The sequence below is a fragment of the Mustela nivalis genome, assembly GCF_964662115.1.
Source record: "Mustela nivalis genome assembly, chromosome: 16".
Lineage (NCBI taxonomy): Eukaryota > Metazoa > Chordata > Mammalia > Carnivora > Mustelidae > Mustela > Mustela nivalis.
This window is the reverse complement of record NC_139035.1, coordinates 23,474,520-23,501,585: the sequence shown is the minus strand read 5'-3', so window position 1 is coordinate 23,501,585 and position 27,066 is coordinate 23,474,520. Positions and strand designations below refer to the sequence as shown.

General features: G+C 36.8%; 1 protein-coding gene across 4 annotated transcripts in view; it reads left to right on the top strand.

The window, feature by feature from the left end:
- RALGPS2 (Ral GEF with PH domain and SH3 binding motif 2) overlaps window positions 1-27,066 on the top strand; it is a 158,340-nt gene that overhangs the window by 122,775 nt on the left and 8,499 nt on the right. For 2 of the 4 annotated variants that reach the window (XM_082704088.1, XM_082704090.1), the window contains 8 exons: window positions 4,245-4,312; window positions 6,488-6,623; window positions 7,407-7,558; window positions 11,417-11,471; window positions 13,875-13,952; window positions 15,496-15,601; window positions 18,156-18,248; window positions 24,887-24,992. In XM_082704088.1, the coding sequence (XP_082560214.1) occupies window positions 4,245-4,312; window positions 6,488-6,623; window positions 7,407-7,558; window positions 11,417-11,471; window positions 13,875-13,952; window positions 15,496-15,601; window positions 18,156-18,248; window positions 24,887-24,992 (794 nt within the window). The remainder of the gene's footprint in view (window positions 1-4,244; window positions 4,313-6,487; window positions 6,624-7,406; window positions 7,559-11,416; window positions 11,472-13,874; window positions 13,953-15,495; window positions 15,602-18,155; window positions 18,249-24,886; window positions 24,993-27,066) is intronic. The other 2 variants (XM_082704089.1, XM_082704091.1) reach the window with 1 other exon arrangement.

Here is a 27,066-nt window from a genome sequence, read left to right as displayed (position 1 = left end):
TTATATTCAAGCACTGAATGTTTTTGGAAATTTATCTTATAATAGATTGAAAAAATAATAAAACCCTCTATAAATAGGAAAATTATTCCTTTTCTAATGGTAATTTTTGGACACATCTTTGAATTTGTTTTCAATTGTTTTTATGGATTGAGACAATATTGAACCTTTCTACCTCTAGGGTAGAGGCATATGTCCAGTACCACACTTACCCTTTTCTCTGTTATACCAAGTCCTTTATTAAGGGTTTCAGAAATCACTTTTAAAATACAGCTGCCCGGGACGCCTGGGTGGCTCAGTTGGTTAAGCAGCTGCCTTCGGCTCAGGTCATGATCCCAGCGTCTTGGGATCGAGTCCCACATCGGGCTCCTAGCTCAGCCGGGAGCCTGCTTCTCCCTCTGCCTCTGCCTGCCATTCTGTCTGCCTGTGCTCGCTCTCTCCCCCTCTCTCTCTCTGATAAATAAATAAAATTAAAAAATAAAAAAAAATAAAAAAAAAATAAAAAAAATTTAAAATACAGCTGCCCATTTCCTTCTTTTTAACATCTGCAGTTCTGCCCCAAGGTAGGAAGGATTTTTACATTTTAAGCCTTTTTATTTTCAGTGACTACTGTACCTCTTAACTGCCAGGTTTTGGGGGTTTTTCGGTTTTTTTGTTTTTTCAAAAGATGGAAGGACAAAGAGCTTATATCTCTTGAGGCTTCTGATGCTTCTTGTAACTTCATTTGTTAATTTCAAATAAGAAGTTTTTGCTTAGCTTTATTATGCAAATTAGTCCCGAGCTTTCATTTTTCTTTGTGTCTTTTACAGATTGTTTTCCAATAGATTCCAATAAACTTCATACTTATACATACTTTAAAAGCTTACAAAATGAGAGACTAGGTTATTTTTCATTATTAATGCATTATATAAAAATTTTCTTGTATGATGTGATTATCAACTGCCTTGTTCCATTAAGTTTCAACAGTTTTCAGTGAAGAAAGTACCAATAAAAGGCTACAAATTCTGGAAAATAACTAGAAATAAATTCTCTTCAAAGATTAAAGCTCTAGATAATATATATTTAAATGTATCTAAAATTTTATTAATGTTTAAAAACACCTTTATTGGGGCACCTGGGTGGCTCAGTCAGTCAGGCATCTCCCTTCAGCTCAGGTCACCATCACAAGATCCCGAGATTGAGTCCCCTGTCAGGCTGCCTCCTCAGCGGGGACCCTGCTTCTTCTCCCCCTCCTTCTGCTCCCCCTGCTTGTGCTCTCTGTCTCTCTCTGTCAAGTAGATAAATAAAAATCTTTAAAAAAATAAAAATTAAAACACCTTTACTGGGCGCCTGGGTGGCTCAGTGGGTTAAGCCGCTACCTTCAGCTCAGGTCATGATCTCAGGGTCCTGGGATCGAGTCCCGCATCGGGCTCTCTGCTCAGCAGGGAGCCTGCTTCCTCCTCTCTCTCTCTCTCTGCCTGCCTCTCTGCCTACTTGTAATCTCTCTCTGTCAAATAAATAAATAAATCTTTAAAAAAATTAAAAAATTAAAAAAATAAATAAAACACCTTTACTGCCATCATCCTCCCGTACCATAATATTACCACTTTATATTTCTATATCAATTTTTATTTTATAAAATAGTTCATCTGAAAATGTCTGAGGTCAGTGGCTCAGCTTTTCAAGGCTGCAGTTTTTTCATAGATTTGTTGTCGCCCTGGGTTAGGGGCTCCTTGGATTTGATGGTCTGTATCTTATATTTACCACTATTTCTTCCATCTTAGCTCTGATCACTGGCATAGCACAAAACACTCATGTTTTGTCTAGTGAGATATCTTAAACTCAAAATATGATTAAATAGTTGTTAAAAATTTCTATATCTGGCTCAAACTTGTTGAATTTAAAAGAAGTTAAAGTATTCAATAGTGAAGCCTAAGAAATTATTGTACAGTTATAGAGGGTGGTAAATTTTTATTTACTGTGGTGAAAGTAAAAGTGTTTAGTTAGGCTAATTCTTACTTTGTTAAAAAGATATAGTAGCCAATGAAGCCATTAAGTAGCTTTAACTGTCAGTATACTGATGTGAGATACCCTCATTTTTGTAGGAAAGCTAATGCTGTTGTACTGATTTCTGTTTTCATGAGTGGCTAGAACCAGAATGGCCTTCCCATTACAGTCATTTTAACAAATAGTTATTAAGCATTTGCCGTAGGTGAGTTTTTTGTGCTACTTGCCAGGATTACAAAAACAAAATCTTGTTCTTGCCCTTAAGAAGCTCATCTCATACAGAACACATCCACAAGACAGATGATGACAAAGCAGTGCAGACATTACTGTGATAGATGACATATGCTTGGGATGCCTTGGGAACATAGATCTGGGGGGGAGACCTAACTCAGCTGTAAGTGGGAAAAATGAGGGAAAAAAGAACATGAATGGTTTCAGGAGACAGTGTCACCTGAGGCTTATTAATATTAACAGGTAAGTAGATGGTATCTCCATGTAAGGAGTGAGGAAAAGTGTTCCAGGGGATGGAAGGATCAGAGGATTAGGGTGGGAAGCAGTGTTTTTGCTTTGGGGAATGCTCAGTCACTTGGCAGTATTGGGGCATCAGATGGGAGACTGAATAAGACAGTTTTTTAAAGATGCAGTTGTGTTTCAGGAACCTTCTAATTCAGTATGCTGAAAGTCAGCATTTTAAGATAAGAGCCATTAAAATGATTAGAAAAAATGGTTTTTCTGATGAGAGATTTAAATAAAAATGACACCTTTGGTATCCAAGGCCTCTGTTTTTTTGGCAGCTTCATCTATCTATAGGGAACCAGTATAGACACTACAAATTAATGCATGGGTTGTTTTTTTTTTAAGATTTTATTTATTTATTTGACAGAGATCACAAGTAGGCAGAGAGAGAGGGAGGAAGCAGGCTCCCCGCTGAGCAGAGAGCCCGATGTGGGGCTCAATCCCAGGTCCCAGAGATCATGACCTGAGCTGAAGTCAGAGGCTTTAACCCACTGAGCCACCCAGGCGCCCCTAGTGTGTGTTTTTTAATCAGGATGGAAATCTTCCACAGTTCCTCCATTTTAATCCGAACATAATCTCTTTTCTCGGTGAACCAGCATCACTGTTCCTGAATGGTGTTTTGATGATGACACATAGACACCCAACCTCTGACTTGACTGCTGTGCTTTAAGATGCTTCTGCTTTTTGTACTGCTGGCAGCGGCGTGACTCACCCATACCTTCCTCTCTGTTCCTTTCAGCTGCAGTGAGGTTATCAAGAAAGTAATAAGTTGAGAACCTATAATAGATTTATCATGATGAATATCACTTGTATTGTACAATTTCATTAAAAAAAAACCCAGTTGGTAGAATGCTTTTTTTTAAGTATTAATATTTAGACAAATACTTAGTAATAATGGGCTTTGTGGGCTATACCAAAGTATTTTCTACAACTGCTGTATTATCCTGTTTCTTGAAATGGCATCTACTGATAGGAGTCATAATCTCTTTTTGATGTGGAACTCAAAACTGGATATATTATCCTAAATGGAACTTACGTTATCAGCTAATAAGCTTTGACTTAGGACAGGGATTTACCAGGAATTTTGCAAATAACTTTTTTATTATTAAAGATCTTTGAAGGAGCGCCTGGGTGGCTCAGTGGGATAAAGCCTGTGCCTTCAGCTCAGGTTGTGATCTCAGGGTCCTGGGATTGACCCCATATTGGGCCCTCTACTGCGCAGGGAGCCTGCTTTCCCCTCTCTCTGCCTGCTTGTGATCTCTGTCAAATGAATGGATAAAATACTAAAAAAAAAGTTGAATTAGTTATTTTGGGGGATGTTTTGGAAAATTTTAGTGCTACAGAAGCCATTTGTTCATCCAGTAACAATTCTAGAAGTAATTTGTGTAATACATGAAAATTCCTGAATTTAAGTGTCAGGTATCAATATAACTTCAAGTTAAATCACTTTTTAGTCATTTATCAAATATTTTTAAATGTGTTGAACCATTTAGTTTGGGGGAGATTTTTCTGTTTTTAAATATAACTTTTTAATGTTTTTTTTCTCTGCCTAATATTTCTAAGAATAACCATAAGATTTGCTTTGTATGAAAGAAATAAGAGATTTACTATTATTAAGGATTGCTCTTGAAAAATTTATAGCTGAGATTGTTATTAAAATGCTTTGTTTTTTGTGAGGAAATACGTAATTTTAATATTGTCAAATGTTAATCATTTTATGTGTTTTGTTTATTTTTAATATTCAGGCTTTCATTAAAGATAGAACCAGGGACAAGCACGCCACGCTCTGCTGCTTCGAGAGAAGATTTAGTAGGTTAGTGCATAGTTTTTTCAGATTACTGAATAACAAATCAGATAACCTAATAAGAAATAATATGCTCAAAAAAAAAAAGAAATAATATGCTCCAATGTAAATAAATACTTAGCACATTTTATAATGCATGCAAAAATTTATTTTTGGTATTAAAATATATCACTTTGGTTTTTTTTGTTTTTTAATTAAGAAGTTCCTTGGAGTTTATAGTAATGTACAAAAAAACAAGCTAATCAAGGAAAATACATACAACAAACAAAAAAATAAGTGTTTATAAATACCTGTTCTTTTTTTATTAAGAATACACTATCCTGGTCAGTGAAGGTTGATGACATTAAAATTTTCTGTGGTTTGAGTGGAAATTTTTATTAACATGAATAATTATGGAAATCAGTTTTAGTAACATTTTAGCAATTTCACTCTAATATTGGGCCAGGTACAAAAAATAATAAAAAATAGTCACAATCCCGTAATTCACCTATTGCATTATAATGGGGATAATATATGTGTACCACACATAATTAAAAATCTAAAATTAGGGAGAATTGTTCATTGTTTGAGAAATTTTTTTTCCAAGATTTTATTTATTTATTTGAGAGATACCACAAGTAGGCAGAGAGGCAGTGGAGGGGTGGGGGGGTGGCAGTGGGAAGTAGGCTCCCCACTGAGCAGAGAGCCCAATGCAGGTCTCTATCCCAGGACCCTCGGATCATGACCTGAGCTAAAGGCAGAGGCTTTCACCCACTGAGCCACCCAGGTGCCCTGTTTAAGAAATTATTAATAAGTACCTTTTTTGAAATTTTAAATGCAGACTTTGGCACTAAACTTCATATTAGATACCCTGTAAGTATTTGGAGGCCCATTCAATAAGGTATGTAGGAAGCAAGGGGACAAGCCATGATGATACCTAGGGGGAAAGTATATTAAAAGCAGTGGAAAACATGGCAGTCTGAATTCCTCACATTTGCTTTTGTTTTCTTTGTTAAAATGATATTTTGCAAATCTTTATACTTTTCAAGTTCTGGTTTTTTAACTCACATAAGTCTGAAGGGTGTCAAAATAGATTGAAATTCCAGGGCGCCTGGGTGGCTCAGTGGGTTAAGCTGCTGCCTTCGGCTCAGGTCATGATCTCAGGGTCCTGGGATTGAGTCCCTCATCGGGCTCTCTGCTCAGCAGGGAGTCTGCTTCCTCCTCTCTCTCTCTCTGCCTGCCTCTCTGCCTACTTGTGATCTCTCTCTGTCAAATAAATAAATAAAATCTTTAAAAAAAAAAAAAAAGAAATTCCAACTTGAATGCTTGACCTGCCCCACATGCTCTTTCTCCAAGAAGAAGTTAAAACTAAGAGAAGCGCTGTGTAAAATTAAATGAGCACTGAACTGGGACTCCTCTGTGTGATTACTTCCAGGCTTAATCTATGATTGTGATATTCTGGGCCCATCTCTTCTAATTCTGTTTCTTCCTCTTGAAAAGAGGCAAATACTAATACTGCCTGCTTAGTGCAATAAGATAGAAATTAACAGATTTTGTATGTTTTGGATTTTGGGTTTTAAGACTCAGAAAGCAAATATTTTTTTAAAAAATTTTATTTATTTATTTGACAGACAGAGATCCCAAGTAGGCAGAGAGGCAGGCAGTATCGGGGGTGCAGGGAGGTAAGCAGAGAGCCTGATGCGGGGCTCCATCCCAGGACCCTGAGATCATGACTTGAGCCTAAGGCAGAGGCTTAAACCGCTGATCCACCCAGGCACCCCAGAAAGCAATTTTTTTTTTAAATTTTTATTTTTTATAAACATATATTTTTATCCCCAGGGGTACAGGTCTGTGAATCACCAGGTTTACACACTTCACAGTACTCACCAAAGCACATACCCTCCCCAATGTCCATAATCCCACCCCCTTCTCCCAACCCCCCTCCCCCCAGCAACCCTCAGTTTGTTTTGTGAGATTGAGTCACTTATGGTTTGTCTCCCTCCCAATTCCATCCTGAGAAAGCAAATATTTTAATGTTCAGTCAATTAAATAGATTTAACTGTATCATTATCTTAAAATTTAAATCACATTTTATATTTTCTCAAGGGATTAAAAAGAAAATCTTTTTGAAACAATCTGAAAATTTTCTCTCCCTCTGTGTCTCTCTCTGTCTCTGTCTCTTTCTCTTTTGCATTTAACCTCTAGGTCCTGAAGTAGGAGCATCTCCACAGAGTGGGAGAAAAAGCATGGCAGCTGAAGGAGCCTTGCTTCCACAGACGCCACCGTCCCCTCGGAACCTGATTCCACATGGACACAGGAAGTGCCATAGCTTGGGCTATAAGTCAGCATTTTTCATTTAATCTTTCAGATTTTTAAGTTGTTTCCAGTTGAATTTGTTTTCTCTATGTTTTATTAGTTAAATACAGTTTTATTTGTATAACAGTAGTTTGTTCCTGGTTTAGTAAAATAACTTGTTTGCCTAGAAGCGTTTAGTTCTTCTTTTACCTTAATTTGGAAATAAGCTTTTCCCAACAGTGCCTACATTTGGGGGAATAAATGAGCTATATTACAGAGTATCATCATAAATAAAATGAGGAAAGCAATTGCCCATTCTTCTTTTAAATTATAACTTTTATATCAAAACAGTCATTGCTTGTCTTAAAGTAGGTCACCATAAGTAAAGGTGTATAAAAATTACTCCTTTCATTCTTAAATATAATGAAAAGGAAACTGATCTTTTGTTAACAATCGTTACCTTTGCAAGATTGTTTACTCAAAATGGGGCCCATAGTTTACCTTTGCCATAATTTTTGTGAAAGTTTAATAGCTGTTTCCCAGAAGTGAATGTGGAACTATTTTTTAATGGACCCAAGACTCAAGATGAAATTAAAATATTATCTGTTACATAAGATAGGGCCTGGCCTGGTTTCCTAAAATATTTTCCTTAAACTGTTAATTTTAGGCTTTTATGGGAATATCTATGTGATAGCTTAGCATGAGAATTCAAAAGTCAGTTTAGGATAGCAGGTAAATGTTCTATATCTTGAATCTTTAAGAGTATTTTTATATCCTGAATTAACCAACAATAATAAAATATATGAAAAATACTTCTCTTTGTTTCCAGTTTCATTCATAAAATGAACACAGCAGAGTTTAAGAGTGCAACATTCCCAAATGCAGGGCCAAGACATCTACTAGATGACAGCGTCATGGAGCCCCACGCACCATCTCGTGGCCAAGCAGAAAGTTCTACTCTTTCTAGTGGAATATCAATAGGTGAGAAATACTTCTCTGAGAGGATTACAATGTATAAAAATGAGATTCTTAATAAAACATTTGGAAAAGAGTCACTAATCCTAACATACATAGAGAAACTTTGATAAAAGCGAAGTAGCAGGGGCCCCTGGGTGGCTCAGTGGGTTAAGCCTCTGCCTTCAGCTCGGGTCATGCTCAGGGTCCTGGGATCAAGCCCCTCATCAGGCTCTCTGCTCAGTAGGGAGTCTGCTTCCCTTCCTCTCTCTGCCTGCCTCTCTGCCTACTTATAATCTCTGTCAAATAAATAAATAAAATCTTTAAAAAAAATAATAAAAAAGCAAAGTAGCAGTTAGATATAGGATCATCTTACTAGTACCTACTGAAGTTAATAAAGAAATCATGGTATTTTAAAAAACTGCTTGATATTTTTTCTCCAAAAGGGGAGGCATTTGAGGAATGGTGAGAAAAGAAGGTGGGCTGGTTGAATTGGTTGCTTTATGCAGTTTGGTTGTAGGAATGAGAAAAGGGGTAGAGTTGGCATACTACCAGTTTTTTGGATTAAGCAGTTAGTTAGTTAAATGATGGTACCATTGCCATGATAGAGAAAACCAGAAGAGCAATCGTTTGTAGGTGGTGAGGTATTTGTGAAGGATGACTGGGTTTGAGAAGTTGGGAATCCTATTTCGGACGTGTTTGGTCCACATGGAGCTGTCAGGTAACTGAATATGTGACTTTTGAGCTCAGTGGGTTCGAGTTAGGTCTGTAGATATTAAGTATATCACTATCAAATGCAAGAAAAAAAATGAGGATGGGAGTTGATCAGTGTGCATTTGGCAAGATAGAAGTCATTGGTGACCTTGATAAGACCTGCTTCATAAAATAGTGGCATCAGAGCCCTGATTGGAGTAGACTGGAGAACGAGAAGCCAGGGAATAAAGATAAAGGGGACCAAAAAATTGGGACCATATTGGAAAGGGATGTGAGGTTATGAGGAGAATTTGTTTTTACTTCCTAAACTTTATTTTCTGAATCTTTTAGATGAGCACTATTTCTTTTGATTATTGGAAAAACCTTCCTACTAGGTTTTGTTTGTTTGTTGTTTTTGTTTTTCTTAAGAAGGAATAGAGGAGGAAAATAGCTTCTCTGATTAAGTGCCTGATTGCTCAAGGGCTAAGCCTATTATTATTAATAGGATCATCTCAGTATTGATGAATAGTCAGTAGAAAGAAATCCTAGAAGAAGGAGTTCATTTTCTTAAACAAATTGACTTGCTTAACCCTTTAAAGTTCCAAACGCAATGAACAAAACTGATTTAGAGCTTTCCAGCACCATTCAGCGATTTTTAAATTCCAAAGTTCCCCCTTTGATAGGTACAAATGATTAAATAATGATAAAATTCACAAAATAGAAGACAAGTTAGCCACCTCAAATACCTTTTCATTAATGCTATAAGCTGTTACTATGCAAATATCAACCTCAACCTGAAAAATAATACATAGTGTAATTTTGCAAAAGAAAGAAGAACTTTCTTCCCATTAAAAATTTGTTACACTATGGAATCTGGCATACCACTTAAACAAAAAAAATAATTTTTACAATTACATCTCTCAAGTATATATATTTGACTTTTACCCATCATAAAATTTTTTTTAAAGATTTTATTTATTTATTTGACAGAGAGAGAGATCACAGGTAGGCAGAGAGGCAGGCAGAGAGAGATGGGGAAGCAGGGTCCCTGCTGAGCAGAGAGCCAGACATGGGGCTTGATCCCAGGACCCTGAGATCATGACCTGAGCCAAAGGCAGAGGCTTAACCCACTGAGCCACCCAGGCACCACCACCCCCATCATAAATTTTGTAATGATAATTCTTTAGTTTATCTGTGGCTTTTTCACTGATGTTCTTTTGGTTTTCACAAGATAATTATCTTGTTATTTCATTCAGTTACAGTTAGTGTCTCAGTTTGGAGGCCTTTCTTTTAGAACTCTTGATTTTGGGGTTGTGAGTTTGAGCCCCACTTTGGGTATAGAGATTACTTAAATATAAAAAACTTTTTTAAAAAAGGAAGAGACTATTGTAATTTTGCCTTTGTATTTATTTATTTTTATTGTAAGGCTGTTAAGTGGGTAAACAGTAAAGATTGTTATATCCTTGTTTGTAAATTAGAACATTAGACATAGATATTACCTTGGACGGTTTTTGTTTTAAAGCTCTATATTCTGGAAAGAAAGTAATTTATAACCATAGATGGTAGATGTTACACACACACAATTTGTAGTTAAGGGTTTTATCCTTAGCTGTAGCTTTAATCTACAATATTAGTCTGTACTATGGAGATTTTGAGAAAGTACTCTAGCGAAAGTAACCAGTGCTTGGGACAGTGACCTCTAACATTTTCTGATGTGGTATAGAAGTCATAGATAACCTAAAGTGGTCTGGCCCAGCTAAGAGAAGCATATCCACTCTGAGTTTCATGCTTCTAGAAAGACTTACATTTTTCTGCAAATAAGTCATAGTAATTATGATTGAATTTTCAGTGTTTACCATGTAATGCTACAAATCAAAAGATAATCTACAAGACTCTATTCCAGTTTCTCATCTGAACCACACAACCAGAAAATTTTTTCTGTTACTGTTAACTCTGTTCTTCCAAGGATATTACATATATATATAACTAGCGCCACACTAAATACATAGATAAGGCATTAATCCATCACCTACAATGTGTACCTTTTAGCACTGGAGTTTGTGTCTCTTACAGAACACTGGTATGAAAGTCTCATAGACAGTTCACTTGATATATAAGAGACAGATTAATCATAAGTTTTGTTGAGAACCAGAATTATCTTTAAAATAGCATTTAAATCAGTATAAGTTGTTTTAGACTTTCTAAGTTTATTCCCCTCAGTTTTTTCTTTTTTTTTTTTAAGATTTTATTTATTTATCAGAGAGAGAGGGGGAGAGAGCAAGCACAGGCAGACAGAATTGCAGGCAGAGGCAGAGGGAGAAGCAGGCTCCCCGCTGAGCAAGGAGCCCGATGTGGGACTCTATCCCAGGACGCTGGGATCATGACCTGAGCCGAAGGCAGCTGCTTAACCAACTGAGCCACCCAGGCGTCCCCCCTCAGTTTTTTCTTTAGTTAACGTAAAACTTTATATTTTAACTGCTATTTTTGGATTGTTGCAGCACCTTTTTTTTTTTTTTTAATGTAGGGATTCCATCCTCTTCTACCTTGCCTCTGAAGGCAAAATTAAATTTCATTAAGCTTTTTATCCTTAGGATAATAAAAAGTTTTAAAAGGCTTGTAGAGATAAAATAGAGCATGAACCTCTAAGAATTTCTCAACTATATTGGTCTTAAATTTTGACCATATTTTTAAATTTGAAAAATTCTGTGCCTATGGTACATTCCCTAATGGTAGAAAATTGTTTATTAACATCTGTTCTGTGCTATTTTGTTATTTTAGGTAGTCTTAATAAATTCCAACATTCTACAGAATGTGCCTAGCAGCATTAATACTAGAAGGAAGAATTAATATGTGGATGTTCACCCACGAATAACATGACTGTCATTTTATTTTATTTTATTTTATTTTTAAGATTTTATTTATTTATCAGAGGGGGGGGGGGAGAGAGCGAGCACAGGCAAACAGAATGGCAGGCAGAGGGAGAAGCAGGCTCCCTGCTGAGCAAGAAGCCCGATGTAGGACTCGATCCCAGGACGCTGGGATCATGACCTGAGCTGAAGGCAGCTGCTTAACCAACTGAGCCACTCAGGCTTCCCATGACTGTCATTTTAGAAGTACAATTAAAGAATCTTTAAAATACAAGATTATACTGTAATTCTGATGTTTAAAAAATAGAATAACTTTTGATTTTAGGTAGCAGTGATGGTTCTGAACTAAGTGAAGAGACCTCATGGCCTGCTTTTGAAAGGTAAGAATTCTTCATTTGAACTGCTTCAAGTTTAGTTTGTCTTTCTTAAGAGGTGATCATATGCATTTTAACAGATAATATTTGTTACATATCTGTAAGGGACTATTTATAAGCTTCCGCCTGGTGGCAGAAATTAAAGTTGATATTTAAGTCTTAGCTAATAAATACATGTTTATTTGGTGACTTGATACATACATGAACTTTAGTGCTTTTAAAATTACAAATTTAAAATCATAATAACCAGTCATAGTCAACTTACCTACTTATGTGTTTAAAATTACTTCTTTAAATTCTGGTTCATTTAAGTAATATTAGGGCATTAAGTAGCGTAGTCTCCTTCATTCTCTCTGCTACCTTGTCAAGGGCAAGAAGACTCAGTGTTAAATTATACTATAAGTAAAGCAGCTTGAAGTTTGAATTTAAATTGACATTACCTCAGAGTATGTACAGAGTGCACAGATTTCTACTGAAATCCTGTAAGGCATGTTCCCTTCTCCTTTCTTTATTGCTTTAAGCTTTAAAAGTTGCCATCTGCCTACTGCTTATACGCTAATATTGATCTTCGAATGTAAGATCTCCTGAAAAATGTAGCCAAACAGTGCAAATAATTTATTTACTAAACATCCATTAGGACTTTTATTTTGTCTTTGACCATTTCAGTTCTTCCATTTTTATATTTACAGGATGCTTGACTCTTGCCAAAATACTTGCTCCCTTTCGTATATAAACTGAGCAGCCTAAGTTTCTAAGCAGCTTTGAGGGCCATATTGAAATTGATGGCGTTGAAAATAGTTATCTAACTCCGTATCAGTCACTTTTTAGTAGAAAACAGTTTTATTGACTATCCATAAATGATACTGGAATTGGTTAATTTCATGCTGTTTAATTGGAATATTATATTCTTATTTTTCTATTACGTGATTAAGATTTTATTTGTAGACCCAGCATTTCAAAGTACTCTTGAGCCTTTCTACTCTAATTGTCAGTGTTCCTAAGTCTTACTGTTTTTGAGGGGCCTTAACAACTTGTTTTTGCATACTATTTCTCTTCCAACTTTTGTATTCAGTCTCTTTATTAGGGTTTGCCTGAAACAAGAAAAACACAAGTTGCCTCTGGCATGCTGTCTGTACAAGTGACTTTAGTTCTTTCCCTCCAGGAAGAGCATCATGTGTTGATTATAGAGTATATTGTAATCTTTAGATAAAAAACATTGATTGAAAAAAATCATTCCTCCATTTGCACCAGGATAGTGTTGTATTCAGTAATCTGTTCTCATCCCAGCAGGTTACTTTTGAAGAAAGTATTTAACGGTGTCACCTTCACATCTCAAAACAATGTATTTCTTCTATGACAGATGTTTTACTTTGCAGACATTTGCAGCTAAAAAAAAGTCTGTACTTGTGCCAAGTTTAAATCTGTGGCTTTTGGAATTTTGAGAGCAAATTAATGCTTCCCGGCAAGATTCAGACATGGAATAATAAACAGTAAATAAAGAGCTAGGATTTTTTAAATACTTCTTGTAGAGAGTGAATTCGAAAATAGTTTTCTGAATGTTGAACATATCACCTTCTGTCCTTATTTCCTACAGAGACATCAAATATGTTGCTGTTTAAGTTGCTAAAATGATACTTTTTGTTTTAAATCACATTTATCAACAGTGCAACCTTTGGCTTTTCCCAGGCAAAGAAGTGTTGGTGATTGTGTGTGTGTGTGTGTGTGTGTGTGTGTGTGCGCGCGCGCGCGCGCATGTGTGCGTGTGTGTGTATTTCCTTCGTTAAGTATTACATGCCATTTTGGATAAATATTATCTCAAACCATTTATATCATTTATCAGCTTTACCATTTATTTCAGTTGATGTAGAAATAAAATAATGCCTTTTTACTCAGCTTGTCTCTTTTATTAGTTTTTTGGATTTAACGTAAAGGATAGAGAGGAAGATAGAGATGTTTAGGCCACATTAATTTTAAGTTTAGAGCCCACATCGCTTTTAGGTGTCTTCATAGGGACATATCATAAAAATGAGTTATTTATATAGATCCAGATACCATTTTCAAACTGGAGTCCAAGAACTGGAATAGAAACAAAAGGATTTTTGAAGTATTTTCCAGGTTTTGATAGTGCTGGTTATAAATAACTCTTTAATTATCTTAGCAGATTTGTGAAAGCAAATGTATATAAAAATGTATGGTATATACTAAGACCTGTATTTCTAGAGTCCGTAGTAGAAGAAAACATCTTTTTTTAAATCTGTGCTGCGTGCTTAAAAAAGGAGGAGCGACCACATACTGTCCTTTTGTAGGATTTAGAAAACGGTATTACAGGAAGAAGTTATTATATTGTTCTAGGTATTGTTGTGAATAAATGCATATGTAATATATACGATTTATAATGGAATCCAACAGGAACAGATTATACCATTCTCTCGGCCCGGTGACACGAGTGGCACGAAATGGCTATCGAAGCCACATGAAGGCCAGCAGGTACAATCCCCCTGCATTCAGGGGTCACAGAACTCCCTTCTGGTGTTGGTGATTGGCTAAATGGGTGTGATCTCACAGTATCTCTGTTCTTTCTCAATTAATTGGCTTAAAAGCTAAAAAAAATACCCACAAAAGCTTTCTTTCCAAGATTTAATCTAGAGATAAATTTGAACTTTCCTTTCTGATCCACTGAGCCGATTGCAAAATTAATTCCAACTTGGTGGCCTTATAACAGCTGCTGGTTCTTGAATAAGCATTATTCAAAGGCTACTGTCAAAGCATTTACTTGGCCAGTAAGTCTCCAGTTCATCTTTGTTAAGAATTTTCCATATATCCTGCAGGCTCTGAATTTCGATAAGTCTCAGTAAATACTATTTGTGCTTTTCAACTCATTTTGTTCAGTGGTTTATTAGTTAAACCAGGTCTCTTTCTGTACCATATTAGCTGCAGAAGGAAATGAGACTGTTAGATTGACATGGGGCTGGAAGTTACTGGTAATGGGTAATCAGCTACTTCATAATACAACAAATAAAATAGCCAACTTCAGAAGTAAACTTTCTATCAGTTTGGTGTCTAATCTCTTTGTGTATACCTCCCTGAATATAAATAGCCATAGCATGAAATTTCTAGTGGTCTCGAGGTTTTTAAGTCACTTTGAAGACACCTAAATAATCATAACGGGATAACCTAGCAATCTTCAGTTTTTTTCCCTGTTGTAGGAATTCTGCAGATCATGTCAGATCCCCCAGAGAATGACAGATTTTTATTAGTGTGTATGTTTTAATTGACTTGTAGAAGTTAACTGTTGTTTTAAATACAGGACCTTAAGGCAGTTGGGGAAAGATATTTAAATGTTTAGTTATTCTGTGATGGTTTTCTTAAGATCAATGAAAAGGAAATCTTGAGTTTTGGAATTATTCCTTTCTTGGAGATCTGTTAGGCTATAATCAAACACTTATTCATTGAGAGCATTTAAATGTCATTACAACTTAACTGCAGTACACTCGTTTTTTAAATATGTTGTTATTGCCTATACTGCTTCTCTCACCTGTTTTAGAATTAAAATTAAGCATGGGTTTTTTTTTTTCCTTTCTTTCCTTTTGGAACTTACGCTCTTTTTGTTTTGGATTTTTTATGCCTGAATACTTTTTAACAAAAAGAATCCTCACCTTTCCTACCAGGACTTAAAAGTTTCTAATGGGAAAAAATGTTTACAGCAGTGATGCAAATGTGGCATGTTAAGAAGAAGAAAAAGTCTTAAATCCTTGATTTAATCTTCACTAAAGTGAATCACTCTATTCTTTCTAAATTACATTTGTTAAAATATGTAATAAAGTGTGTTTTTTTAACCATCTGCTGACTTTAATAACTTCCTGATTAAGCTTTTGTGACAGCTTATAAATTTTAGATCAGTAAGCCTTTATAATTGTGTCAGTAACAAGGTTTTAAAATTAAGAGTAATTACTTTGCAGTTAAGTACCTACTTTGTAACTACTATACACAAAAGGTTGTACATGTTCTTTTTTTCATTCCATTATTATAGTTCTGCAGAATCAGAGGATTTGGCAGTGCATTTATATCCGGGAGCTGTTACTATTCAAGGTGTTCTCAGGAGAAAAACTTTGTTAAAAGAAGGCAAAAAGCCTACGGTAAGATCTTGATGTATTATATTTTAACATATCTCTAAAAATAAGCAAACATAGAGGACCCTAAAAAATATGAAAACAATGAAATAAAACCAGATATATAGTACATTTGAAATAATTGGAAATCGCATTTTCCTCACCGGGTTTCTTAATTTAGACTTCAGTTAGATCATACGTTGAGGGTGTACTCCTCCCCATCCCTTAATACAGTTCTTACACAAAACCACTTCTCGGAGAACCTTGAAAGTATATGCTGTTATGAAATATTTTAGTAATAAGTTTAGGAAAGATAAAGAATAGAGAGTAACAACCCCCAAATGTGGAATGCAACCAGTTTTGTTTTGTCAGTCCTAAGTCATTTATTTAAATCTCTGTAATGCAGTTTCATTTTCCTTCATGAAACCCAGAGAGTAAATGTCCTCCAAACCTTCATTCTGTTTTTTTTTAAACGATAAAAGTTTAGTGGCCCAGAGCCTTTTGTAGATAACTTAGAAGCTTCTTCTTTCCCAGTAGCAGCAAGCAGTTTGACTGCTAACGAAAGAAGACTTCTTTTTTTTTTTCCTTTTCTCAAATAATAGTATAATTTATCTGTTCTGGAATAAAAACTTCATTGTGTATCCAGACTTAACACTTTTGAAGATATGAGAGCTTCTTCAAATGTAACAGTGGTTTATATCTAAGCAGTCTGATTTTGCTCCTTACGTCACAGTAAACCTCAGGCACACATAGTCGAGAAGCTACACGAGGCCAGCTAGGAAAAACTAGGAGGAGTGTGTCAGCTGGGGCATTATAACGCTGTTGTGTGCTAGATGCTGGAAACAGAGCAGCAAACAAGATGAGGCCACGCGCCTGCCTTGTGCAAGTGACATTCCAACGAGACAGAAAGTAAGACCGTGAAATAAGGGGATGGGATGGCAAGTGAGAGGGTGATGAGAAGCTGAATGCGCAGGCGAGCCAGCCACGTGAGGATCCCGAGTTAGGCAGCGAGAGGCCCATGGCCTTGAGGCACAGCAAGTGGAGGAGACGAAGTCAGAGAGGACAGTCGGGGTTGCTTGATGAGGTATTAGGTGTGGTGTATGGGAGAGAGCATGGAGGTGAAGGTGGTATCAGGGTTGGGGGCCAGTAAGTCTTGGCTACGTAAAACTATGTGTTTTAAGTATAGAAGTGGAGACGTCAGTTTGTCTCTAAAAAGTACAGTTCAGAAGTTCTGTCGGAGATGGTGGCCAGAGATGGAGATTTGAGTGCTGTTAGCATACAGATGGTATTTGAAGTATGGGACCAGGTGAGACTGATCTGTGAAGAAAGCATGGCTAGGGAAGAAAAGAGGGCTGAGGATAGAGTTCTAGAGCACATCCAGGTCTGCTCTGAGAAGCATAGAGGAAAACGAAGGAACTGTTACCAGAGAAGCGTAGAGGTTACAGTATTTCAAGAGGAAAGGAATGGCTAGCCATGCCGGATGTTGCTAAGGGGTTGAGTGTGGTGAAGAACAGGGGCTTTGGGATATGTCAGGGATCAAGGACCTTGACAACAGCAGCCTAACTGAAAGCAAGCTGAGGAGAAAACAGGCAAGAGAGAAGTAGAGTCAGGGATTAGAGACACCCTGCAAGAAAGTATGCTGTAAACAGGAGCAAAGAAATTGGGTGCTCTCTGTTGGGGCAGGGGACGGGCAGTGGAGGCATTTTCAGTGATGGGAGTGCTGTGAAGCCTCATTTGTGTAATGATGGGAGAGGGGGAGAAATCAAGACAGTGGAGAGAGGAGTAAATTACAAAAGCAGATTTCTTGAGGGAATGAGAAAGTAAGATCTAGAGCATGAAAGGAGGGTCGAGTTTCTCCTTTGATAGAAGCAGCATTAGCTCTTCTGTTGCAGCAGGAAGAAAGGCTGAGTAGGTGGGTCAGCAAACAGATACTTGGTCTGGGAAGATGAGGAAATCCTCGCCAGATTCCACCTATTTTTCTCTGGGAAGTGTGCAGTGCTATTAGAAGGGGATGGAGGATAAGGAATTTTAAGAAAAGGAATGAAATGGCTGTCTGCAGAGAGGAAGAGTATAATGACTTGATGGGGTAAAAATGAAGTACTATTGATTCCTTTATGAGATTGCTGGTTCTGATTTTACCAGTTGGCACAGTTTGATGCCTCTGGCAATATTCAGTTATTTAAATGTGCCAGGTAATCAGACTGTTAAGATTTAAATAAGGCTGGCGTTCTATCAGGAGAGAGGGACAGTGAGATTCAAGTACTTGGAAGGGAATGGGTATAGTGCTGGACCCTGTGGTATTGGCTGAAAATGAAGAAAGGAGGAGGCTACAGGATGGGGAGGCAGTGCAAGGCTCGATAATGTTGAAAAGTGGTATGATTGTTGATGAAACCAGTAGTTATCTGAATAAAAGTAGTGGAGTCTTTTTGGTGGAAGTGACAGGAATGTGGGAGGTAAAGATTTCAGAAGTGATTCAACTCGAGGCTAAGGTGGCTGGAGTGGAGCTAGAGGTCCTCGGCATTAAGAAAGCAAAGAAACTGAGAAGCCGGTGGTAATAATGCTTCTGTGTTTGTCTTTCCAGGTAGCATCGTGGACAAAGTATTGGGCAGCTTTGTGTGGGACGCAACTTTTTTACTATGCTGCCAAATCTCTAAAAGCTACAGAAAGAAAGCATGTAAGTATTCCTTCTCTAAACTGCTAGCAGGGTTTACTCTTTGTGGTTGTAAGGAAAGTAGTCCTAATGGGATGCAGCAATTTGGATTTTTTCCATATTCTAATCCCGAAGTTCTTACGTCAATTCTTTGTGTGAGTGTTGTGGTAGAATTACTTTTATTTAGTAAGACCATTCCAGGAAAGGTCTTGGAATAACTTCCCTATTTAGAGGTTTCTTTTTTTGAATACTACTCTTCCATCAAAAGGTCAAAAGTGCACATTACCACTGTCTGTCTTGGCATCAAAACCTTCCCAGGCCTGGGTTTCTTATTCAGAAAACAGTTGAAAACTATTGCTTTGGAGTCTCAGTTCATAATCTGTAAAATGTGAGAAATTGGGACCGTCATCTAAAGATCTTTCCACCTCAGTCTCGGACAGAGTAGTTTTGCTCAACAGTGAAGAGGAGTAATTATTACTCTCCTTATTATAGTCCACTTTCTTGTGTTGCAAATTGCTTAGAAGAAGCCTCTCAATACACTTTTTCTCCAAATGTAGAGCCTTCCTATAAATCTTTTTTGCATGCTGTTTTGTTTTTACATGCTAGTGATCCAGTCTTTGAAAGGAAGAAATTTTCCATGTAGTGTTAATAAAATCCCCTTGAGAAGAATTTTATTTCTAAGTCATGTATTTTGGAGTGAAATTAAGTGCTTTACCATATGAGGAAAGGTAATCCACTAAAAAAATCAATTCTTTTACTGTGTATAAATTATCTAGTGACATTGCATAATTCAGAGAAGCTCTTCTCTCTATCCATATGGTTCTAGTTCTTTATAATCAAACCGGAAGGGTGCATTTTCAGTTTAAATGAATGCTGTAAGTGCCTTAAGATGTTATCACCTTCCTTCCTTCCTCACCACACCCACATCTATCGTTGTCCTGAATTGCACATTGATCATTGCCTTCCTCTTCAGAATTTACCATATATGTTTCTTTAAACAACACATGGCTTCATTTGTGGACTGTATCTGAATGGAATCATATGAATTCTCAAGTTCTGTGTGTGTGTGTGTGTGTGTGTGTGTGTGTGTGTGTGTGTGTGTGTTTGAAAAGGAGAGGATAGGGGAAGGAGCAAAGGGAGGATTGGGGGTGGGGGGAGGAGAAATTCTTAAACAGGCTCTGTGCCCAGGGATGAGGAGCCCGATGTGGGGCTCAGTCCCACGACTCTGATATCATGATCTGAGCTGAAATCAGGAGTCAGACACTTAACAACTGAGCCACACAGGCACCCCTGAAGTTCTGGCTTTTGGCCCACTAATATTTTACAGTTGTTTAGATACAGTCCTCACGTTGAGGTAAAGGACTGTTTTTTGTAGTCTGGTTAAAGTGACTAACGCTCACACAACCCATAGAGTTACACAGACTAGTTCCAGCAAACATTTTGCAGAGTAATTGCCAGATGAATACTGCTGTCCTCAAAGGGAGGAAAAAAGGTTGCTGTAACGAAATTAAATCCTTTGTCTTCAGATATAGTTAACTTTTCACATAGCCACTTTGAGATGCTTGGCTTGATTTCACTTAGTTGATGATTATTTTTAAAAAGTAGCTATTCAAAATTAAATGTTTTTTATTTTTTCCTAACTTATTAGAAAGAAGTGAAATGAAATTAGAGCATAGTGGTTTGTGAGGAAATCAAATGAGTGCCAAGGAAATGGACTATATTCCTAATCTTCTTCAATTAAAACTGTTCGGGTAAAACAAGAAATTAGAAGAACAACCTAGAGGGTAGAGCGACAGGCTCCTGTTTATATTACAGAATCAGATTTAGAAGAGATGTGGCACAGAACTAAAAGCAATGAAGGAAAAAAATAATTTTCAAACAAAATACAAATTGAAAGAAAATAATAAAGGATTAAAATGTATTCTATAAACAGAGCACAACCTGTGTAGTGTTCTTGCAGTTTAACCTGAACCTAATCATGAAGAAAGAATCAAATCCAGATTGTGGGACAATGTACAAGACAACTGGCTTAGATTTTTAAGACCAAAATGTGGTGGATGGAGGGGCGTGAGGGGAACAGGAGGACTCTTATAAATTAAGAGAGACTGAAGAGTCTGAAAGGTAAATGCAGTGTGTACTCTGGTTGAATCCTGGACACAATGTCTTTTTTTTTTTTTTTTTTTAACTACAAAGGTCATAATTGGGACAACTGAAAAAAATTTAATATGGACTTTATAAAAAATGATATGTCTGTTGAATTTCTTAGATACTTATATTGTAGTTACATAGAAATACATTCTTACGCTATACATGTTGAAATATTTAAGACTCCGTTTTATGATGTCTGCAGTTCAAAAAGATCAAGCAAATGCACAAAATGTAGATTTGTGGGTAACCACTGTGGCATTCTTTCAACTTTGTAGTTTCAGCCTTTGAAAATTAAAAGTTGGAGAGAATAAAATGACTAATGAAAATATACCTGTTCATAAAAGTCTATAAATGCAGAAGGGGGATCTCCAGAAGCCTATAAACCCATAAGTTTTATACTTTTTTTTGCCTGTGAGGAACAGAATAGGCTTGGCAGTGTGGACTAACTGGGGAGACCAAAGGGCGGCTCCTATTATGTCTGTATTTTTAGATGGGCCTTTTTTTTTTTTTTTTAAGATTTTATGTTTTTGAGAGAAAGAACACAAGCAGGGGTGGTGTGGGGAGGGGCAGAGGGAAAGGGAGCAGGAGAGTCCCTGTTGAGTAGGGAGCCTGACACAGGGCTCAATCATGACCTGAGCTAAAGGCAGATGCTTAACCCACTGAGCCACCCAGGAGCCCCTTGTTGGATGTCTTAAAATGAAAACATTTACTGTAAAAATACCCTTTAATGGAAGTTAATTCATTGTAAAAAAAAAAAAAAAAAAAAATTTTGCAGGTATGTTAGAACCCATTACTGTGTGGCAGAGAGGAAATAAATACTGTTTGCTTAGTTAAAATTTTAAAGACCCAAGACTGCACCTGAAAAGAAATCTGTAACAAAACTAAAGACGTTCCATAGATCCGTGAGAATAAAACAGACACTAGAAAAGGGGAAAGAGGAGATAAATAGAAGATGAAATGTAAGTGGCTAATAAACATGAAAAGATGATCAACCTTATTAGATATAGAAAATGCAGATTAAAGAAGATGCCCTCTTTTGCTATTAGGCAAAAAATTTGAAGATTCTTAACAGAGCCTTGGCCATGGTATAGGGACACATAGGCTATTGTCCATGGTTTTCAGAAATTTAAATTGGTATTGCTTTTGTGGTGGGCAGTCCTAGTCCATATTTAACTTAATAACAACCAGCGGTTCCTTTTCTGGGAATCTGTCCTGTGGGAATCCTTGAACAAGTACACAAAGATACCTGTCGAAGAATATTTCTGTAATGTTTACAATAGATGTCTATAAAGACTCAAAATACTTACCAATAAGGAAGTACCGATAAGTGAAAACCAGAAATCAGAGTACACATATGCCCCCATTAGTACAGTGGACCCTTGAACAACTAGGCTGGAGGCACCTACCCCATCTCCCTTCCACACCTGTGCATTTGAAAATCTGTGTATAACTTCGAGCTCCCCAAAAACTTAACTACCAGTAGCCTGCTATTGGTCAAAAGCTTTACCAATAACATAAGTGGTTGATACATTCCATGTATTATACGTATTATATGATGTGTTCCTACAATAAAGTAAGCTAGAAAAACTGTTAAGAAAATAATAAAAGGGGGGCGCCTGGGTGGCTCAGTGGGTTAAGCCGCTGCCTTCGGCTCAGGTCATGGTCTCAGGGTCCTGGAATCGAGCCTTGCATCGGGCTCTTCTGCTCAGCAGGGAGCCTGCTTCCCCCTCTTTCTCTGCCTGCCTCTCTACCTACTTGTGATCTTTCTCTCTGTCAAATAAATAAAATATTTTTTTTAAAAAATCGTAAGGGGGTACCTGGGTGGCTTAGTGGGTTAGGCCTCTGCGTTCAGCTCAGGTCATGATCAAGCCCTGCATTGGGCTTTCTGCTCAGCGGGGAGCCTGCTTCCCCCCTCTCTCTCTCTCTGTGCTGTGCTGCCTACTTGTGATCTCGCTCTCTGTCAAAGAAATAAATAAAATCTTAAAAAAAAAAAAAGATCATAAGAAAAAATATACCTACTGTAATGTATTTATCAAAAAATCCACATTTTAAGTAGACCTGCATAGTTCAAACCCATGTAGTTCAAAGGTCAGCTATATATGAAAACCAGCAGAATCAAAAAAGTGTTTGGTGTAAATGCATACAGAAAGGGCAAGCATTTGTTTTCGTGATTTTTCTGTGTGGATAACCAATTTTCCTGGCATCATTTATGGAACAATTCATTCTTCCTTCCTCAGTCTGCAGAGTCCATTCTTGTCACATGAATTTGCATCTCTTGACTTCCAGTGCCCTATTTGTGTGTTCCTGTTCTGTAGCCCATGGCCTCAGTTACTATAGCTTTATGAGCCTTAATGAGGGCAGGTCCTCAGCATGTTGGCTATTTCTGCTCCTTTGCTCTTGTATATAAATTTTAGAATCGGCTTCTCAAGTTCTGGAAAACGCTACTGAAATTTTTATTGAGATGACACTGAATCTGTATAAGTCAGTTTAGCACCTTTACAAGTCAGACCATCTTCTTCATCTCATGGTATTTCTTCATTGGTTTATGTCTTCTTGGATGGATGCCTTTTATCAGTTTTACTTCTCCTGTATATCTTTTTGTCACGTGTATTGCTAGGTACCTCTCTTAGAAGTGACTTTTCTATTTCTCATGTATAGAATTACAGTTGAGGGACACCTGCGTGGCTCAGCTGGTTAAGCGTCTGATTTTGGCTCAGGTCATGATCCCAGGGTCCTGAGATTGAGTCCCACTTCTCAGGACCTGCTTCTCCTCCTGCCTGCTTCTCCCCTGATTGTGCTTCCTCTCTCTCTGTCTGACAAATCAATCAGTCAGTCTTTAGAATTACACTTGATTTTCTAATCGGTCTGTCTCTAAAATTACAGTTGATTTTCATACTGATCTCTTCCAAGTGTCCTTGCTCATCATTCTTAACTCATTTGGTAGATATGAGTGGATTTTCTTTGTCAGTATTATCATCTGTGAGTAATGGCTTTTTACTTCTTCCTTACACTTACACCTTTTATTTCCTTTTTGTTATCCTGTTAAGCTGACTAGGTCTTCAAATTCTCCATTGAATTGAAGTAGCAATGATGGGTATCCTTACCTTGATACTGATTTTGAAATGTTTTTAGCATTTTACCTTTGAGTGTGTGTGTTGCAGGGTTTTGGTTTGGGGATTTATTTATTTATGGTCTTTTCCTGCTTTATTTTGGTTTGGTTTTTGTGTAAGTTTTGGTTTACTTGGTGGATACTCTTTATTGAATTATAAAATTCCTTTCTATTCCTACTCTGTTGCAAATACACATTATATTTTTTCAAAAGCTTGTTGGGTAAACTAAGTTGAATGTATTTGTTTTCCTTTTTAATCTATTAATATGGTGATTTAGTTTAGTAATTTTTCTGAAGTTAGTTTCTTTAAAGTTGAACTCATCTTGCTTTCTCGAAATAAACCCAATTTAGTTGCTTTAGTTGATTTCTAACATTAAACCAACCTCACATTCCTCAGATAAATCCAAATTGGTCATCATATATCAGTTTTGGGGTTTTTTTTTTTTTTTTTAAGATTTATTTATTTATTTTAGAGAGTGAGAGAATCTCAAACAGACTTCATGCTGAGCGTGGGGCCCAACGTGGGGCTCCATTTCACAACCATGAGATCATGACCTGAAGGGAAACTAAGAGTCAGACACTCAACTGAGACTGTACTACCCAGACGCTCCATTAGGTTTTTTATACACCAATATTTTGCTTAATATTTTTTCATTTATGGTCATGAATGAGATTAACCTAATTTTCTGTTCTTTTCTAATAGCTCTTTTTTCCATTATATTTATTTCAAGTATAGAAAAGTAACAAGCATACTAAGAATACCTTTTTTAAGAAATAAAGTAAGAATATATTATTAAGAATTGTCTGGGTCACCAGGGTAACTCAGTTTTGATCCTCAGGGTCATAAGTTCAAGCCCCGTGTTGGGCTCCAGACTGGGCTTGGAGCCTACTTTAAAAAAAATTTTTTTTTTGTCTGATAGTACTGCTGGTTTAGTAAATCATCAGGTTTCAGATAATAACCCTATTACATTGTATACTTTAAAGTTATGCTGTGTTAATTATATCAATAAAGCTGGGTAAAAAGAAGATAAAACCCCGATTAAAATGCAGGTGTGTTTCCTAAGAAAGGAGGGGTTTGGGGCAGTGTAGTAAGGAACAGAAAAAAAAACCACAGTGATGAATTTATTAGACCCAGCGACAGATCATGCTTTTTTGGGACTCGAGACTCAGATAGTTAGGTTTTGATGAAGAGTTGAAGCTAGGAAGGATCTGAAGAGTAGTAGACTATCTAAAGGGGACGTGCCTACATGGAATTTAGTAGTAAGTCAAAAGACTGTGAGCAGATTCGACCAACATGAAGTCACAAATCTTACCTCTCGTGGGAGAAACTGAAAATGTGCTTATCCTTAATTTTCACTTAGGATGCGAATTTGGTGTTTCCATTAATGATCTTTTTATCTCTCAGTTCAAATCAACATCAAATAAGAACGTATCTGTGGTAGGATGGATGGTAATGATGGCGGATGACCCAGAACACCCAGATCTCTTCCTGCTGACTGACTCTGAGAAAGGTGAATCATTAGAATATCTAGTGTTTAAGGTACTGCAAGTATATAACATTCAGTTGGTCCAAACGTAGTTTAACTGGAATACTTGACCAGGAGCATGTTTATGGGGTTTTGTCTTTTGGGAAATAATCCTGTCACGTGATGTGTAATAATAATATCAATATTTTTGGTATCAGTATCTATTATAAGCATATTTTCTTTGCTGTCCGGGCATAAGCTTGCAATTAAAAGCCCAAGTAATCCTTGGGGAGCTAAGAACCAGGCGGGGGTGGGGGGGTGGCGCGGCGGGAAGGAGGGAACTGGGGAATCGGTTACGTTAAAATCTCAGACATTTGCTATATATATAGGTAGTACCCCTTCATCTGTACCCTGAAATAAATTGCTTTTCTTCTGAATGTGGCAGAGGTTTTCCTCTAACTGATTTTGTTCCATTATTTTTAATTAAGTTAATTGGTTATTTAACTCCTATCGCTTTCCAAATAAGTAGAGTTAATAATTAATACTTTGCTTACAGTGTAGGGAGAGACTTATGGATGGCATTATTGACTGTTGACCAGAGGAGTTTTTTAAGTGGATCAGAGAAGTTGGAGGGTGGGCTGTGTAGAATCACACCATGTGCATCTCTAAGTTGGAAGCCGCGGCCCATGTGATTGCTGCTCTTCCTTCATAACAACTGCCAGCTGTTGATAAGCACCTCAAAGGAAGCCAGACAAGAAATGCATTCATATCTGCCCAGAATCTTAAACTGCAGCAACTCACCACTGAAATGATAATTATTGACTATGCACCTATAATTTGACCTCTATTCAGAATGTATTTTGTATTTTGTATCAACAGATACTCTGCTTTTAGAATATTGAAGCATTTTAAGTAAAAACTTAAGCAAATATGTTGTATATAGAAAAAAATAATAGTAGCAGAATGTCTCATTTTGAGATGTAATAGATTGACTTACGGAACAAGAACTCCCTATTCAGCATTCTGATTTCAAAGTCCCTGCTCCAGCCCCAAATTCAAAAGCATTACTCATAAAATTACATTTTAAGGAGATTATTTTCATTGGGCTTAGTTAACAAATTCTTTCTTTCAGTTTCCCTAGTGTGGCTTGATAAAAGTATTTCCAAGTAGCCAAGGTTTTTGTGCCATCTGTACTAACAGTCTTTCAGAGCGGGGGTGAGAAAGTAGATAAATGGCAGCTTTATTGGAGGTATGCCTTCAGTTCAAGTCGGTCTCATGTCCACGTCTGAGCTCAGCAAGTAAAACAGTATTATTTAACATTAAACATTTGGTGAACTCTTGCTTCTGAAAGTGAAAAAGTTCTCTGAGTGTTCCAGTCTCAAAGGAAAGCTCCATCATGCCTAAAGGAAGGTCAGGCTCTTGGACCATTGAATGCAGTAAAAAAGGAGGGAGTAGAATTGGAAATGAATTGAGAAATAAAAACTTAGGTCAGTAAAAAAAGGGAATAAAGCTCAGCCTAGGGCAGCCTTCAGTATGTAAATCCTTTCTTTTTTCAGTTTATCACCTCAATACACAAAACTGTATAAGATATATTTACTATATGTCAGTCTTGAATTAGTCAGCGCAAGGTCTAATATGCATAGCACAGATGAATTTCTGATTTTCTCAAAAAGGAAAGTGACTCTTCAGATTTTCCCAGAAATCTGTGATAATTTCGGCAAATGTGACTAACACCTAAAAGCATAGTTGATGTTAACTAATTAATCCTTAATCACGTTATATACCTCTGTTTAAGTGTTAAACTTGTTAAAGTGCTTTGCCTGTAAAAATTTAGTATTAACATATTCTGTACTCTCAGTCCCACATACAAATCTAGAGGAGCCAAACAGTTCTTTCATTTGGGTATACTTTACTGCAAAGAACATTTAAGGAGACAAAAATGGTTCTCTTCAAATTCATAAACAGCAAAACGGTGACTTTCTGAATAACTGATAGCGTGTGAACATAGCATAGAGAACTCTTCTTTTTATTTGTATTAGAAAATCAGATGCTTGAGACAGAGAATTCTGAAAACTGAGAATTCTAGTCGTGTTTTATTTTGCTCTTTGATATCAGGCTA